The sequence below is a fragment of the Musca vetustissima genome, unplaced genomic scaffold (genome assembly GCF_032173495.1).
Source record: "Musca vetustissima isolate MV318-11 ecotype Yass unplaced genomic scaffold, APGP_CSIRO_Mvet_v1 utg13454, whole genome shotgun sequence".
Classification (NCBI taxonomy): domain Eukaryota; kingdom Metazoa; phylum Arthropoda; class Insecta; order Diptera; family Muscidae; genus Musca; species Musca vetustissima.
Window position 1 is genome coordinate 145493 of NW_026877931.1, and position 14471 is coordinate 159963.

The 14471-nt window shown below is 31.7% G+C and overlaps 5 protein-coding genes across 6 annotated transcripts in view; 2 read left to right on the top strand and 3 right to left on the bottom strand.

Moving 5' to 3' along the window:
• The window catches only part of LOC133322636 (CTD nuclear envelope phosphatase 1 homolog), an 85138-nt gene that overhangs the window by 20928 nt on the left and 49739 nt on the right, over positions 1-14471 (bottom strand). The window lies entirely within an intron of this gene.
• Positions 1937-6382, top strand: LOC133322646 (vesicle transport protein GOT1B). The gene is made up of 5 exons (XM_061531610.1): positions 1937-1961; positions 2093-2184; positions 2297-2475; positions 2538-2619; positions 6338-6382. Exons 1-5 carry the CDS (start codon positions 1937-1939, stop codon positions 6380-6382), a joined length of 423 nt encoding a protein of 140 aa, XP_061387594.1.
• Positions 4467-5176, bottom strand: LOC133322639 (cytochrome b-c1 complex subunit 7). Its single transcript, XM_061531604.1, has 3 exons — positions 5039-5176; positions 4864-4911; positions 4467-4728 (listed from the first exon to the last, which is right to left on the bottom strand). The coding sequence occupies exons 1-3, from the start codon at positions 5076-5078 to the stop codon at positions 4481-4483; spliced, it is 336 nt and encodes a 111-aa protein (XP_061387588.1). The 5' UTR covers positions 5079-5176; the 3' UTR covers positions 4467-4480.
• On the bottom strand, positions 6982-9747 carry LOC133322647 (uncharacterized). Its single transcript, XM_061531611.1, has 8 exons — positions 9026-9747; positions 8845-8953; positions 8643-8778; positions 8428-8572; positions 7640-7716; positions 7460-7575; positions 7273-7387; positions 6982-7193 (listed from the first exon to the last, which is right to left on the bottom strand). The coding sequence occupies exons 1-8, from the start codon at positions 9745-9747 to the stop codon at positions 6982-6984; spliced, it is 1632 nt and encodes a 543-aa protein (XP_061387595.1).
• On the top strand, positions 10599-12249 carry LOC133322638 (puff-specific protein Bx42). Its single transcript, XM_061531603.1, has one exon. The coding sequence runs from the start codon at positions 10605-10607 to the stop codon at positions 12240-12242; it is 1638 nt and encodes a 545-aa protein (XP_061387587.1). The 5' UTR covers positions 10599-10604; the 3' UTR covers positions 12243-12249.

Genomic DNA, 14471 nt, shown 5'->3' on the forward strand with positions numbered 1-14471 from the left:
GAATCTGTTTGTTTTGCTAAAATATTTTTGAAATATAAAAATACAACAACCGATGTTTGTTGTATAAATTCGCCGATGCGGCTACCTTGGAGGCAGCTGGTCTCCCTGCAAGGCCTAATAATAAGATCGCCAGTAAGCCAGCTAAATATCTGCAGTTTGCTGTCAAAATCCATTATTGTGAATTAATTTCCATTATGATAACGTAAACAACATCAAAATGTTTGAAGTTATGCGGTGTACACACTAGCATTTTTGAATGGCACTCTTGCCCAAATTTTGCTTGTTTGATAGTGTGGCCTCACATGTTTGTCATTCATCAGGCAACCACAAAAATATTTATGGTTGTTGGACAGTCAGTAATCGATAAAAAAGCTGACAGTCAAAAATGATAGTGTGTACACCGCTTTAGACTTATGAAAAATAAGCTGACATTCAGTTGCTGGATAAGCTTAAAGGTCGTTTACATTTAACCGGATTTGGTTAACCCAGTGGGTTTAAATTTTCAATTCCTTTGAATATATGCCAAATAAATCCTCATAAAGTAGGTTAACCCGGTAAAAAGTTCTAATGTAAATGCCGTATTAATTATAAATCTTGGCCTCCCTTAATAGTTAACCTTTTTTTTTCTTTTTTCATAATGGAAGTCAATACCACATTTAAAGGACCCTTTCATTCAGAAACTTTTTAAATTTTAATAACATAACAATTTTTCTGAATTGTAGTTGTATGACATTTGCCGCACGACTTGATTAAGTCTCCATCAGCCCGCGATTTGTACAAAAACATCGTTATCGATTATTTCGATTACATGCAAACACGTATAGCCATGGTATAATAATAGACGGTAACAGCAAGTGTTGTTGTACAAAAAACGATACAACAACCACATGGAAATTTGTTGTTGTAAGTTCTACTAGTGTCAACTCATTTGACAGAAAAATGTAAACAAACAAACAAATTATCATCAAATTATTTTTATTTTGAAAATGAAATATTTTCGAATTCTCAAAATAAAAATTGAAAAACATGAATGAAAATCTATCAAATTTATATTTCTATCGCTTCTACATCTTTCCTATAATTGAGCCATAGCCATATATATGTTTAACACATATGAAAATGCAGGGAATAGCGAGTTGTTCCTTGAAGAAAGATTTGCTTCCTCAAACTTTCCCAGCAGGCAGATTGAGTAAGTTGAATACGGGAGCACATTTAATAAAGAACAATTACAAATTGTATGTGTTCCCAATTTTCCTGTTGGGAGATTTTTAAAAACATAATTTGTCAAATTCATATTGACACTAGTATTACGTTGGAATCAAATCAGCTGGGACTTGCTGTTACCTTTTATAATTGTACCATGACATATAGCATGGCTCAAGATCTATTAATAAGGTCGCCAAGATAGCAATCGAAATCGGAATTGACTTCCATTATGAAAACGTAAACAAAGTCGAAATTTTTGACATTAGACTTGAGAAAAAACAGCTGTTTTCCGATTTCGATTGCTATCTTGGTGACCTTATTAATAGCATGGCCTATAAATGACCAAGATCTATTAATAAGGTCACCAAGATAGCAATCGAAATCGGAAAACAGCTGTTTTTTCTCAAGTCTAATGTCAAAAATTTCGACTTTGTTTACGTTTTCATAATGGAAGTCAATTCACAATAAAGCATTTTGACAGCAAACTTGAGAGGTATCGATAATCAGCTGGTCTCCCTTGGTGACCTTATTTATAGGCCATGATCTTGACATATAGCATCTCTAGTCAAATGCGTTTGTGTCATTATCAGCTGTTGTGAGAAAAACAATTTTTTTTAGTTTACGTGGAATTTTGTGAAATTGTTTTAAATTTATTTGTTTTTGAACGAAAGAATAAGAACAATTTAAATAAAAATATTACTCACGTGTACTAATTAACAATATTAACAAAATGATTGAAGTAACAGATGTACAAAGTATGTAATGTGGCTAAATGGTACATGCAAAAACATGAACCACAAACAATTTTCATGAATGATTGTTTTTTCTTATAAAATTCGTGAAATTTTCGTGAATATTTTTGTGTGTTATTTTTCTTCCTTTTTAGAAATCGGTATTGGTCTATCGGGAATGGGTATAGCATTCCTATTCTTGGGTGTACTATTTTTATTCGATAAAGGCCTGTTGGCCATTGGAAATGTAAGTTGTTGCTGTTGTATAAAAACATTGGCCTCTTTCAATAATAATGAATGATGTTGCTGCTTTGGGGGTCACCCCAAATGTCACTTCCTTATATATTTTTTTCTTTCAGATTTTGTTCTTATCTGGTTTGGGCTGTGTTATCGGCTTAGAACGCACATTTAGATTTTTCTTTCAACGACATAAAATAAAGGGTTCCATAGCATTTTTTGGCGGCATTTTTGTTGTTCTATTGGGTTTTCCTATCATTGGTATGGCCATCGAATCATATGGATTCTTTGCATTATTTAGGTAAGTTTTTCGTTTTTTTTTTAATTTTTGGTACTTATATTTTGTAAAATTGTTTGTTTTAGTGGTTTCTTCCCCGTGGCCATTAGTTTTCTCAGCCGGATTCCAATTCTGGGTTCGCTGTTTAATACACCGTTCATGCAAAAGGTATGTAGATGTGTTTTATTATTATTATTTTTGAACGAACTAGCGTTGTTAAAGAGTGTTAACGTTGAGATTATGGCTGTGTAATTTCTAATTTATAATATTACCCTGGAAATATATATTAATTACAATTAAGGTTGCGCTAGAATATTCCCAAAGGTCCATTGATATTTTAGATGAATATATAGTTATTGATTATAGACAGACGTACACAGTGCCTTGGGGTAATTTTCTATAATAATCTGCTGGACTTCTATGTAATGTCTTCTAGAAGAAGACTTTCTATATGAGTACCTGCTGGACTTCTATGTAATGTCTTCTAGAAAAAGGCTTTCTATATAATACCTCCTGGTCTTCTATAATTATATCACAAAAATGTCTTTTGTTGCTGGTTTTCTCTATTAAGACATTCTAAAATATTATAATTTTGATCTTTCGACATTTGTCTATTTTAAGAATTTTTGACCGAGTGAGATCCACTATTGTGAGAGGTAATCTTGTATTAGAATTATATGGATTTTTGTAATATGTCTTCTAGAATAAGGCAGACATCAAGGGTTTCTATAAAAGATCTCCTTATAAATATAAAATAAATGTCTTTGAAATGTTGTCTCCTAAAATAACCTTCTAGCTTTCACTATGAAGAAATTCTAATCTTCTATAAGGATACTTCTTGCTCTTCTAAAAGAAGTCATTCTGGTCTTCTATAAGTAACTCTTTTTGGTAGTCAATAAGAAGACATTTTGGCCGATTATAAAAAAGTTTTAGGCAGACTTATAGATCACTTATTGGAAGATTTTTAGGCTGAATACCTTTTTTCTATAAGAAGACTTTTGGATCTTCTATCTTCTGATATTTTGTAAAAGGACAAGAAGACAATGGTCACCTATATGGAAGACATTCTGCTCACCCATAAAAATAAAAATCTGATAGCTATAAGAAGACCTTTTTTGTATATTATATGAAGACAATTTGGTCACCTGTACGAAGATCCTGATCTGCAAGAAAATCTTTGATCTTCCATATAAAGACTTTATGGTCTTCCATATGAAAATCCATATAAAGGACTTTTGGTATTGCATATAAGAAATTTTAGTAATGGAAAATGAAGCTAGAGAACCTGAAAATTTCTTAAAATGAAACTGAAGTGTTAAATTTTTCAATGGCAAAAAAACCTAGGAGTAGTAGCAATTTATGTGCAAAATTTCAAAGCTCACCGGACATGACTAAATCGACACCGAATATTATGGTGAAATGTAAAAGGTTAGGATTATTTTTTAACCAAATAATTTAGTTTGGTTGTGGAAATGTCAAAATCTTGATATATGAACCCCTAGGTTCCGTAGATACCCTTATATTTTCTCATTAAAATGTTACTACAGTTGAAATCGTTTTACCGACGGTATTCAAAACAAGTTATTTCTTTGGGATGCAATTGCGTAAATTGTGTCTGAAATTACCTTAATAAAGATTTGCAAATCCCTGCTCTCCAAAAAATAATTTTAATTCCATTTTTCTACGCCGTATTATCTTTACCATAATTCTACAGAAATATGAACATTCCCAACATTTTGTTTTTTTATGATTTACACATTTCCAATAGGACCTTTTTTGCTAACGTTATAACAAAAATCCGATATGACAAATTATAATTCCATTTTCCAGAATATTCCCGAACATCATTTTATGTATAGGTTTACATTTAGTTTTCCATTGAACTAGTTTATTATTGGTTGTTTGGGTTGGGTTTCACTCCATATTTCACTTAACATCGATTTGTATATTTTTTGTTTTAGTTTAGAAATTACAAAATAAGAAGAACGGCTAAAATGGAATCATAGCTAAACAAAGCTCCTGGCCGCACTTAATGATTCTTGTTCCATTCTTCACGTTCTTCGCGCTCCTTGATGACTTCCTGCAAATAGGGTTCCAAGTATTTGACATCATCTTCGTATTTGGTCCATTGATCCTTGGGCAAAATAGTCTTGGTCATGGACAAGTGCAAAGCGCGCATAATGCGGTAGTTACGTTCATCGTACACTTTACGGGGCAGACGACGGATTGCCTCCTTGACATCTTCGTTTTCGTACAAACAATCGTCACGGTGTAGACCTATAAAATGAACGTAAGAAACAGAAATTGAGGTTAGTTTTTTTTTCTTTTCAAACAGCCTCAGCGAAAAACAAATACGGTTTGGACATTGTTCTTAATAGGAATTCCGCAGTGTATAAAAATATCAGTACATACCATATTGATTGAATCCAGACAAGTTGTATGCCCATTTACCCAAGCTGGCTGTAGAAATGGAAAATAATACATTTTATTTCATTGTTTACGTAACATGTACGGACTCTTTTTTGTTTAGATTTCCACAAGTGATTGAAAAAAATACACACGGTATTTTATTTTGTAGAACACTTACAGAAAACCATGGGACCGCGTCTTGCTACATAGCCAGCCATTGTTTTTTTATTTCGTTAATTTCTAATAAAACTTGAAAATTTCTTGACAAGTTGCTTTCGTTCAGCTGTGTTTCAGAAATTCTGAGAAAAAATTATTTCCCCAAGTCTGGTGAAATGTCAAAATGACAGCCACAGCTCTCTCTCTCTCTCTTGAATTGTAATAGATTAGTCATATATACACTCTGTATGACACATGGTTGTATTTGTAAATGATAGCATGTACCTATCATTGATAACATGTATTTGTGATTGATAGCACATTTAGAATAGTATCATTAGTGAAATACTATTACTATTGTTATCTAAATGTGATAAAACTTAAAATTTTGAAAACGAAAATGTCGATTAATAGTCAGATCATTTGTATTGTATTGGTACAAATTAATGAAACATCGAGTAGGTAAGACTATAGACTAGGTTGGACAATCTGTGATATATAACAAAAAATCAACTATGTAGGTAGTGGCTTCTTCTGCCAAATACAAAAAATAAGTATACGCAACAGGTGTTTTTCAAAACATAACTGAAAACACGAAAAAATTATTAAATGTTATGATTTCTTCCCATACTCATACTCAGATTCTGAACATCAATTCATCGTAAATTTATTCGCACTTGCCTTTAAAGTTATTCTGAACAACAATTCGCAGCGATATGAGTATGACGCTGAGCAAAAATGAATAAAATCTATTCTAGAGGCAAGCCGTTAGATGCGAACGTGAGCCGTCGGGATTTCCCGTTGCCAATAAGAAACACGGTAAACGACTGTCGCTGACTCTAGACACTCTGGTTGTGTTCAGAATCTAAGACTGATAAGTCTTTGTAAGCAACTCTGCTGAGTCCGTAGAAGTGTGAGGTTTAAAAAGTGACAAGGGGGAAGAAATTCAAACGAGAATCGTAGAGAGCAGAAGCAGAGTTGCTTAAAAAAAGTTGCATGTATAAACTCAGACTAAAATATTTTTTAAAAACTACATTTTTAAATACGCGAATATTTTTTAAGCAAATTTTTCAAGTCTTTATATAGGCGTAAATTCTCTAAAAAGTCACCATATAAGCGTGGCTTTTTAAGATATTTTGTCACCAGTTCATAGAGGCGGGGATTCTTTAAAAATATTTTTGAAGACTTATTATAGGCGGGGACTAGTTAAAAATATTTTTCAAGTCTTCAAATAGGGGTGGATTATTTAAAAATTATATTTTTTACCAAAATATAAATTACTATTTTTTATATTTCTTTTTTATTTATTTTTATTTTTCAGCTTGTGCAAAAACTTGGCGGTGATGCTGGCCGAACGAGGGTATAGTTTTAAAATACTATTTCTATTTCTTTGTAATTATATAATGTCTTAAGTAAATGCAAACAAAAAGATGATTTAGTATAATTTTATTTTAAATGCCCCCACAAAAAAACACCCCACACTTACTAAGACCTCAAAACAACAACAAAAGAACAAAATCTATTACTCCATGTAATCCATTTTGTTTTCATAAGCAATCCATACATAGATTTTATAACGAGATAAATCCTGATTATGTGTAAGTTGAAAATAAAAAAATACTATTTTTTTTTTTTTGTACAAAAAAAAAAAAAAAAAAAAAATAAATAAATAAAAATAATAAAATAAGTAGTGTCGTCTGTATGTGTTGTCTGTAAAAAATATATGTGTGTATAACAAATATCTTAAATTTTTTCCTTATTAATATGTTCGTAATTAAGTTGCATTTTGTGGAGAATTGTAATGATTTTTTTAATATAAACAATTTCGATATATAAAATTAAGTCATTTTTTATTTTTGTTTGTTTGTTTTTTTTAACAAAATATAACTTTGTCTTACAAAAACAAGAATGTTTATTTTGTTTGCATACTAACAAGTGATGCTGTTGTTGTTCTTCTTCTTGTTTTTAAAATGTACCCGTTAATATTTTTTGGCATACTGTTTTAATGGAATTATTTTCATTTGCAACTAACTCTTGCAGGACACCACTATGACAGGATAGAACACGACCCAGGGAAGACGAATTAACCTTCAACTTGAATACGCACATTTTCATTTCTGTATCCTGTTGTAGCAGCGGTGATGGAGTATGTTCTACATATTCCAATTGCAAGGAATCTAAAACGAAAAAAAACACACACACACATACATAAATCATATAAAAATTAATATTCGAAGCAATTCTTGAAATTATTACCACTGTCATAAAAACGACCAACACTCCAATTAAATAACATTTCCATGGGAAATTCCAATATTTGTCGACGTATCATTTTTAAAATATAGCTAACAAAACCAATGCCAAGACGCAGCTGCAAAAAATGAAAATTATTTTTTTTTTTTATTTTTGAATTTATTTTTATTTTTTGTTATAAAACACTTACCGTTGTAAAGACAACATAATAGGTAAGTATGGTTGGAAAAAGAAACAATAAACAGGCAAAGAAGACGGTACCCAAATATAACTGGCGATTCATATAACTATGGGACTCCACACGATCTGGAAATATGAGATTTTATTTTATTATAGTAAATAATATAGGAATTAGTGAACGTGAACTTACTTTTCAATACATTTTTACGTTTGCCCAAAAACATTTTCCAAAGAACTTGTAGACCTTTTATTTCCACTTTATATAATCTGCAAAAAAATTAAAAAAAAAACCATAAAAATTTATTTTTTTTAATATTCGAAAAAATTCCAAATCGACGTGAAATTATAAAAAAAAAAATATTTTTTTGATTCGTTGATATATTAAAATTAATAATTTATGCCTGAAATTTTATAGTATATAAATTTTTATAATTTTTTTTCAATTTATTTCAACTAAAAAAAAAATTAGAATATTTTTCACGACTTTATATAGGGTTTGATTTAAAAAAAATCCAAACGGCTTTTATTTTTCTGAAAATATTTTTCTAAATCGCATTTCTTGAAATTATTACCACTGTCATAAAAATATGTTTTTAGTTTTTGGATTTTTGATAAAAGTTTTTTAATTCGCCATATTTTTTCTTGTCCCAGTAATGGATACTTTAAAAATATATTTTTTTAATTTTTTAAAATTTTCAGTTTACAAAAAAAAATTACTATACCACATTTGCATCGCTTCCTCTATATATTATTTTCTAAATGTATTTTCTTCAGGACAAAAATAGATGTGTTTTTTTTAAAATATTTTTTTATAATTTCCACAATTGAATTTTTTAAAAATAGATGTAGCTTTTTATTGTAATATTCTTTTCAAATTCCGTGTAGTAGTGGATTTATCCAAAAAATATTTTTGTCGAGTTCCGATTTTTTAAGAAACATATATGAATTACTATGAATATTAAAAAACAAAATACTTACACTGCAGCATAAATGCTAAAACAATGAGCATGTAAACCAATAACTGATATAATATCGCTTAACAATGCCAGCTGGTAGGACAAGCCCATGGAACCCAAAAATGTTATGGGCACAAATAATTGTCGAATGCATGGTTCAATAGCATCTATAAAAAAAATTAAAATGAATATTTCCAATTACAAAATTGTATATTGGAAGAACAAAAATTGATTCACTTAAAAATGTATCCCACAATTCGACATGATAGCCAAAACATTCCAAAAGGAAATTATTCAATTGCACATTCAGTTTCAGACCAATCGGAGAGCCTTTTAATGAGTGCAATAGTAAACGGAATTTGTTTACAATAAACTGAAAAAAAAAAACAAAAATAATTAATTCAAATAATTATATTATTTGTTAATGATCATAACTTACATGAGCAGACTTGATTAGATAATTACCAGGATTATCAATATATAAAATTAGTATTATCATAACACAGAGACCCAAGAAGGTATCAAAGGCAATGTTGAAACGTCGCTTTCTGTAATCAGAAAAATTAATCAATTAAAAGTATAGCTATAAAAACATTGCAGCAAGTGGATAACCACCTTACCTACAACTTCGAAATTTCATCCATTCCTTATAGTGTTCATATAGAACGGTGTGTTGAAAAATATACTTAAATGGTGGCTGATAGAGGAATATTGTTAACAGCCACATCATAAAATTGAAAATCAATTCAAACACTCGGAAAATGCAACGTTTGACATCGTAGGCAAAAAAGTCTTCAGCATGGTCACCATCTTCTGCACCAGCCACATGAACAAAGGTGTTATCCTTGACATGTAGCAACTGATATAAATAATGTAAATCATCATCATCTTCGGTGCTGCTATCATCATTAGATTCCTTTCGCCCTTGGACATCGATGGATTCCTTTAAATCTTGTAGTTTAAGTATACGTCCCTCCTCATAGAGGAAAACATTTATTTTACCCGTCGTTTCTGGTTTAATGCTCAGCTTATTTAGATATATATAGGGCGTCTCATCATCGTAGACAAAGGATAATGCCACATCCTGATTTCGTTGGAATGTTATGGCCTCCTTGGCATTTACTATGTGACCCAAATGTCGAAATCTTTGGTAAATTTGCAAGCGATTATTTTCACTGATTTCATTGTCTTCATCATCCACACTACCCCTCCTTTTATCATTTATGGCACAGACAATGTAATACGATATACAATTGTTGTCGCCAATTTTATTTTCACCATAAATATTGCAGTTTTCTTTGGTGTAAAAAAGTTCCAGCGGTAGAAATATTTTAATGCTCATGTTTAGCCTTGAATGCTGAATGAACCAACCTAATTTAAAAACGTTCCATTTGCATTGAACAGAGGGACAAGAAAAAAAAAATGATGGTTTGTAATTAACGAAGTCAAAACAACGTTTTTAGGTGATGCATAGCGTCGATATCTTTGTTTTGTTTAGAACGGCTCATAAAGGAATGAAATCAACTGGAAACGCAAATTGTGCGGTCGGAACAATTTTATCGTCATGCTACCCCCTATAAAATGATATTTGATAACAATACATTTGGCCTGTTCCCGTACTGCAATAATCTACTAATTTTTACTACGATAACGAATTTTCCTTTATGATATCGAAGAAAATAGTAAAATCTAGTAGGTTCTTGCAGTACGGGAACAGACCAATTGTTCAATACAAGTATTCACTAAAATGAACTTAATCATCGTCACAGCAGTTCATTTCCAAAATGATTTACTAGTTCATAACGGAAAACAAATCATTTAGCTTGCAGATAATCACAATTATTATTTCGTTTAGTTAACTTTGTTTTATCACAGTAATTTCTTGCAATTTTAACGTAAACATGAGCCTATATTTTTTATAAAAAAAATGCAAAAAAATTTGCAATTGAAAATGTGTACGCCACCTAATGGTGTGTAAACAATCATATCGATAGCAAAACTACCAATTGATATGACACCATAAAAAGTTATCGATTGTATCCATCGATTGCTTACCAGCACTAACAATTTTATTACCAAAAAAAAATTTGTTTCACTTTACTAAAAACCTAAAATTATTATTTTTTAACAATTTCAATTAAGAGTCCTTGTCTCTGGCAGCGAAATTAAATACAAAACAAATTTAACCACAACAATAGCATGTCTTTATCAAGTCTTTTACCCACGCCCACAAATGCTGTGTGGGACCGTGAGGATGAAAGACGCGTGGCTGCCAAAGGTGCGCCACAAATTGGTGCCTTGGTATCGGCAAAGATAGCAGCACCTCCCTATGGCCAGCGCAAAGATTGGATACCACGCACCGAGGCGGATTTTGGTGATGGTGGAGCATTCCCGGAAATTCATGTTGCCCAATATCCGCTTGGTATGGGCGCTCCCGCCAATTTGGGCAAGAAGTCGAATGCATTGGCTGTACGCCTGGATGAGAAGGGAAAAATTAAATATGACGCCATTGCCAGACAGGGACATGGTAAAGACAAAATTGTCTACTCTTCAATATCACAGCTGTTGCCAGCTGAAGTTTTGTCTGAGGATGCCGAAGAATTACAGCGTCCGGATGCTGAAACAATTGCCGAGACAACCGAAGCCACTCGGAAAGCTTTGGAAAAGTTGACAAACCAGAAAATTGCCGCTGCTATGCCTGTACGCCACGCGGAAAAATCAGCTCCAGCACAATACATACGTTATACGCCATCCCAGCAGGGTGATGCATTCAATTCCGGAGCGAAACAAAGAATTATTCGTATGGTGGAAGCTCAAGTCGATCCTATGGAACCACCTAAATTTCGTATCAATAAAAAAATTCCACGCGGCCCACCATCACCACCGGCCCCTGTACTCCATTCACCCTCACGCAAGGTGACCGTAAAGGAACAAAAAGAATGGAAAATACCGCCCTGTATATCGAATTGGAAAAATGCCAAAGGTTATACTATACCACTTGACAAACGTTTGGCAGCCGATGGCAGGGGTCTTCAGCAGGTCCACATTAATGAAAAATTCGCCAAAATGTCCGAAGCTTTGTATATAGCCGATCGCAAAGCTCGAGAAGCTGTCGAGGCACGTGCCCAATTGGAAAAGAAATTGGCCCAAAAGGAAAAAGAAAAGAAAGAGGATATGTTGCGTATGATGGCCCAAAGGGCTCGTGAAGAACGTGCCGGCCTGCGAAATCCCACAGATGATGCGGCTGGTTCAAGTGCTGAGGCCAAAGAACGCAATGAATTACGCGCCGAACGTCATCGTGAAAGGCAACGGGATCGCAACTTGGCCAGAGCTGCTCCCGACAAGCGTTCCAAATTACAAAAGGAACGTGAACGTGACATATCTGAACAAATTGCCCTGGGTATGCCCGCCAAGACGGCCAGTAATGGCGAAGCTCTGTTCGATCAACGTCTTTTCAATACCACCAAGGGTATGGATTCCGGCTATGGGGATGATGAAGCCTATAATGTTTACGATAAACCATGGCGTGATGCAAATTCCATGGGTTCACATCTATACAGACCAAGCAAACAAATTGACAATGACACATATGGTGCCGACTTGGATCGTATTGTCAATACACAACGTTTTGTCCCCGACAAGGAATTCTCTGGAACATCACGTGGAGCTGCTGGTGGTGCTCCCGCACGTAGTGGTCCAGTGCAGTTTGAGAAAGAAGAAGATCCTTTCGGTTTGGATCAATTCTTGAATATGGCCAAGAAAGCTCCCAAAAGGGGAGAGGATAAGAATGATCGCAGTTCAGGCAGTAGTTCGGATAAGAAACGTCGAAAAGATTAAAGTGTTTTCTTATGATATAATAGGTATATTCCTAGTATTGAACTACGTTTAGTTTTACATAAGATGATGATAATTTGTAGCATATAATAGTTACAATAATAGATATCGGATGACTACATATATATATATTAAGTTGATATATACAAAATGCTAATGGTTTAAAAATGTTTGAATAAATAATTCATATATAAATAAACATATTTCAATAGTACCTTGAAATGATGGTGTATTTTTTCATATTCATATATTTTTTTGCAGTCTGTTCTAGAGTCCTCAAAAAAATATTCTTTAATAAGTCCATGCCTCTGTATAGGTCCTCAAAAAAATATTCTTTAAAAAATCCACTCCTTGTTTGGGTGACTACAAAAAATATTCTTTAAAAAATCCACGCCTTGTATAGGTCCTGTAAAAAATCCACGCCTTGTATAGGTCCTCAAAAAAATATTCTTTAAAAAATCCACGCCTTGTATAGGTCCTCAAAAAAATATTCTTTAAAAAATCCACGCCTTGTATAGGTCCTCAAAAAAATATTCTTTAAAAAATCCACGCCTTGTATAGGTCCTCAAAAAAATATTCTTTAAAAAATCCACGCCTTGTATAGGTCCTCAAAAAAATATTCTTTAAAAAATCCACGCCTTGTATAGGTCCTCAAAAAAATATTCTTTAAAAAATTCAAAAAAATATTCTTTAAAAAATCCACGCCTTGTATAGGTCCTCAAAAAAATATTCTTTAAAAAATCCACGCCTTGTATAGGTCCTCAAAAAAATATTCTTTAAAAAATCCACGCCTTGTATAGGTCCTCAAAAAAATATTCTTTAAAAAATCCACGCCTTGTATAGGTCCTCAAAAAAATATTCTTTAAAAAATCCACGCCTTGTATAGGTCCTCAAAAAAATATTCTTTAAAAAATCCACGCCTTGTATAGGTCCTCAAAAAAATATTCTTTAAAAAATCCACGCCTTGTATAGGTCCTCAAAAAAATATTCTTTAAAAAATCCACGCCTTGTATAGGTCCTCAAAAAAATATTCTTTAAAAAATCCACGCCTTGTATAGGTCCTCAAAAAATGTTCTTTAAAAATCCACGCCTTGTATAGGTCCTCAAAAAAATATTCTATAAAAAATCCACGCCTTGTATAGGTCCTCAAAAAAATATTCTTTAAAAAATCCACGCCTTGTATAGGTCCTCAAAAAAATATTCTTTAAAAAATCCACGCCTTGTATAGGTCCTCAAAAAAATATTCTTTAAAAAATCCACGCCTTGTATAGGTCCTCAAAAAAAAATCCACAACTTGTTTTTGTTTGAATATCCCAAAGAATTTTCCTACACCCCTACCTACACACGAAATAAATACAAGAAACACGAAATTATAATTTTAATCTTTATTATTATTATATTTCAGTATTAGACTTTTTAATCATTTGTTGTTTTTGCAATATATTTACTTATTTACATATGTGTGTAACTCTCTCTTCAATTTCAACTGTACTGTTTCTTCTTCTTGTTCCTTTTCTGTTTGAACCCAATCAACATTTATGGATTTTCTTTATATTTTTGTTGTTGGTTGGTTGGTTTCCCGGTGTATGTATGTATACATTCATTATGTTTCTCTGTATGAATATTTTTTTTTTTTTTTGTTCATTTATATTAATAATATATATTCATGATCGTAATAAAAAAAGTAAAAATCTCTTATTTCAAAAAGTTATGCACAAAAACAAAAAAAAAAAATAATAAAGGAAAGACAGAAATTTAAAAATATGTTGTGTTTTTTCTATAACTACAGACTTATTTGAAATTATGCATTTTTAATTTTGCGATAATTTGTATAAATTAAAAAAGAAACAATTTTGAAAAAAGGAAAAAAACATTTTTTTATTTCTTTATATAAAAGATTATTTTTTTAATAAGAATTTTTTTATAACAAAATATGAAATATATTATATAGACTTAATTTGAAATTAAAAACTATAATTAATTTTTTTAGAGTTTATTTTGCATTTTTCTTATTAAATTTTTCTCTTTTATTCTTCTTCTTCGGTTGATTAATTCAAATTAAATTTTTTATTCTTCTTATTCTCGGGGAAATTATTGTTGTTACAAAAAAAAGGAAAACAAAAATTGAATAGAGAAAATGTGTTGGTAATTATTGATGTATGCTGTTGTTGGCTTTCTTCTTCTTTTTTTTTTTTTTGTTTGTACGAAATGCAAAATTGCGAAATAAAAAAC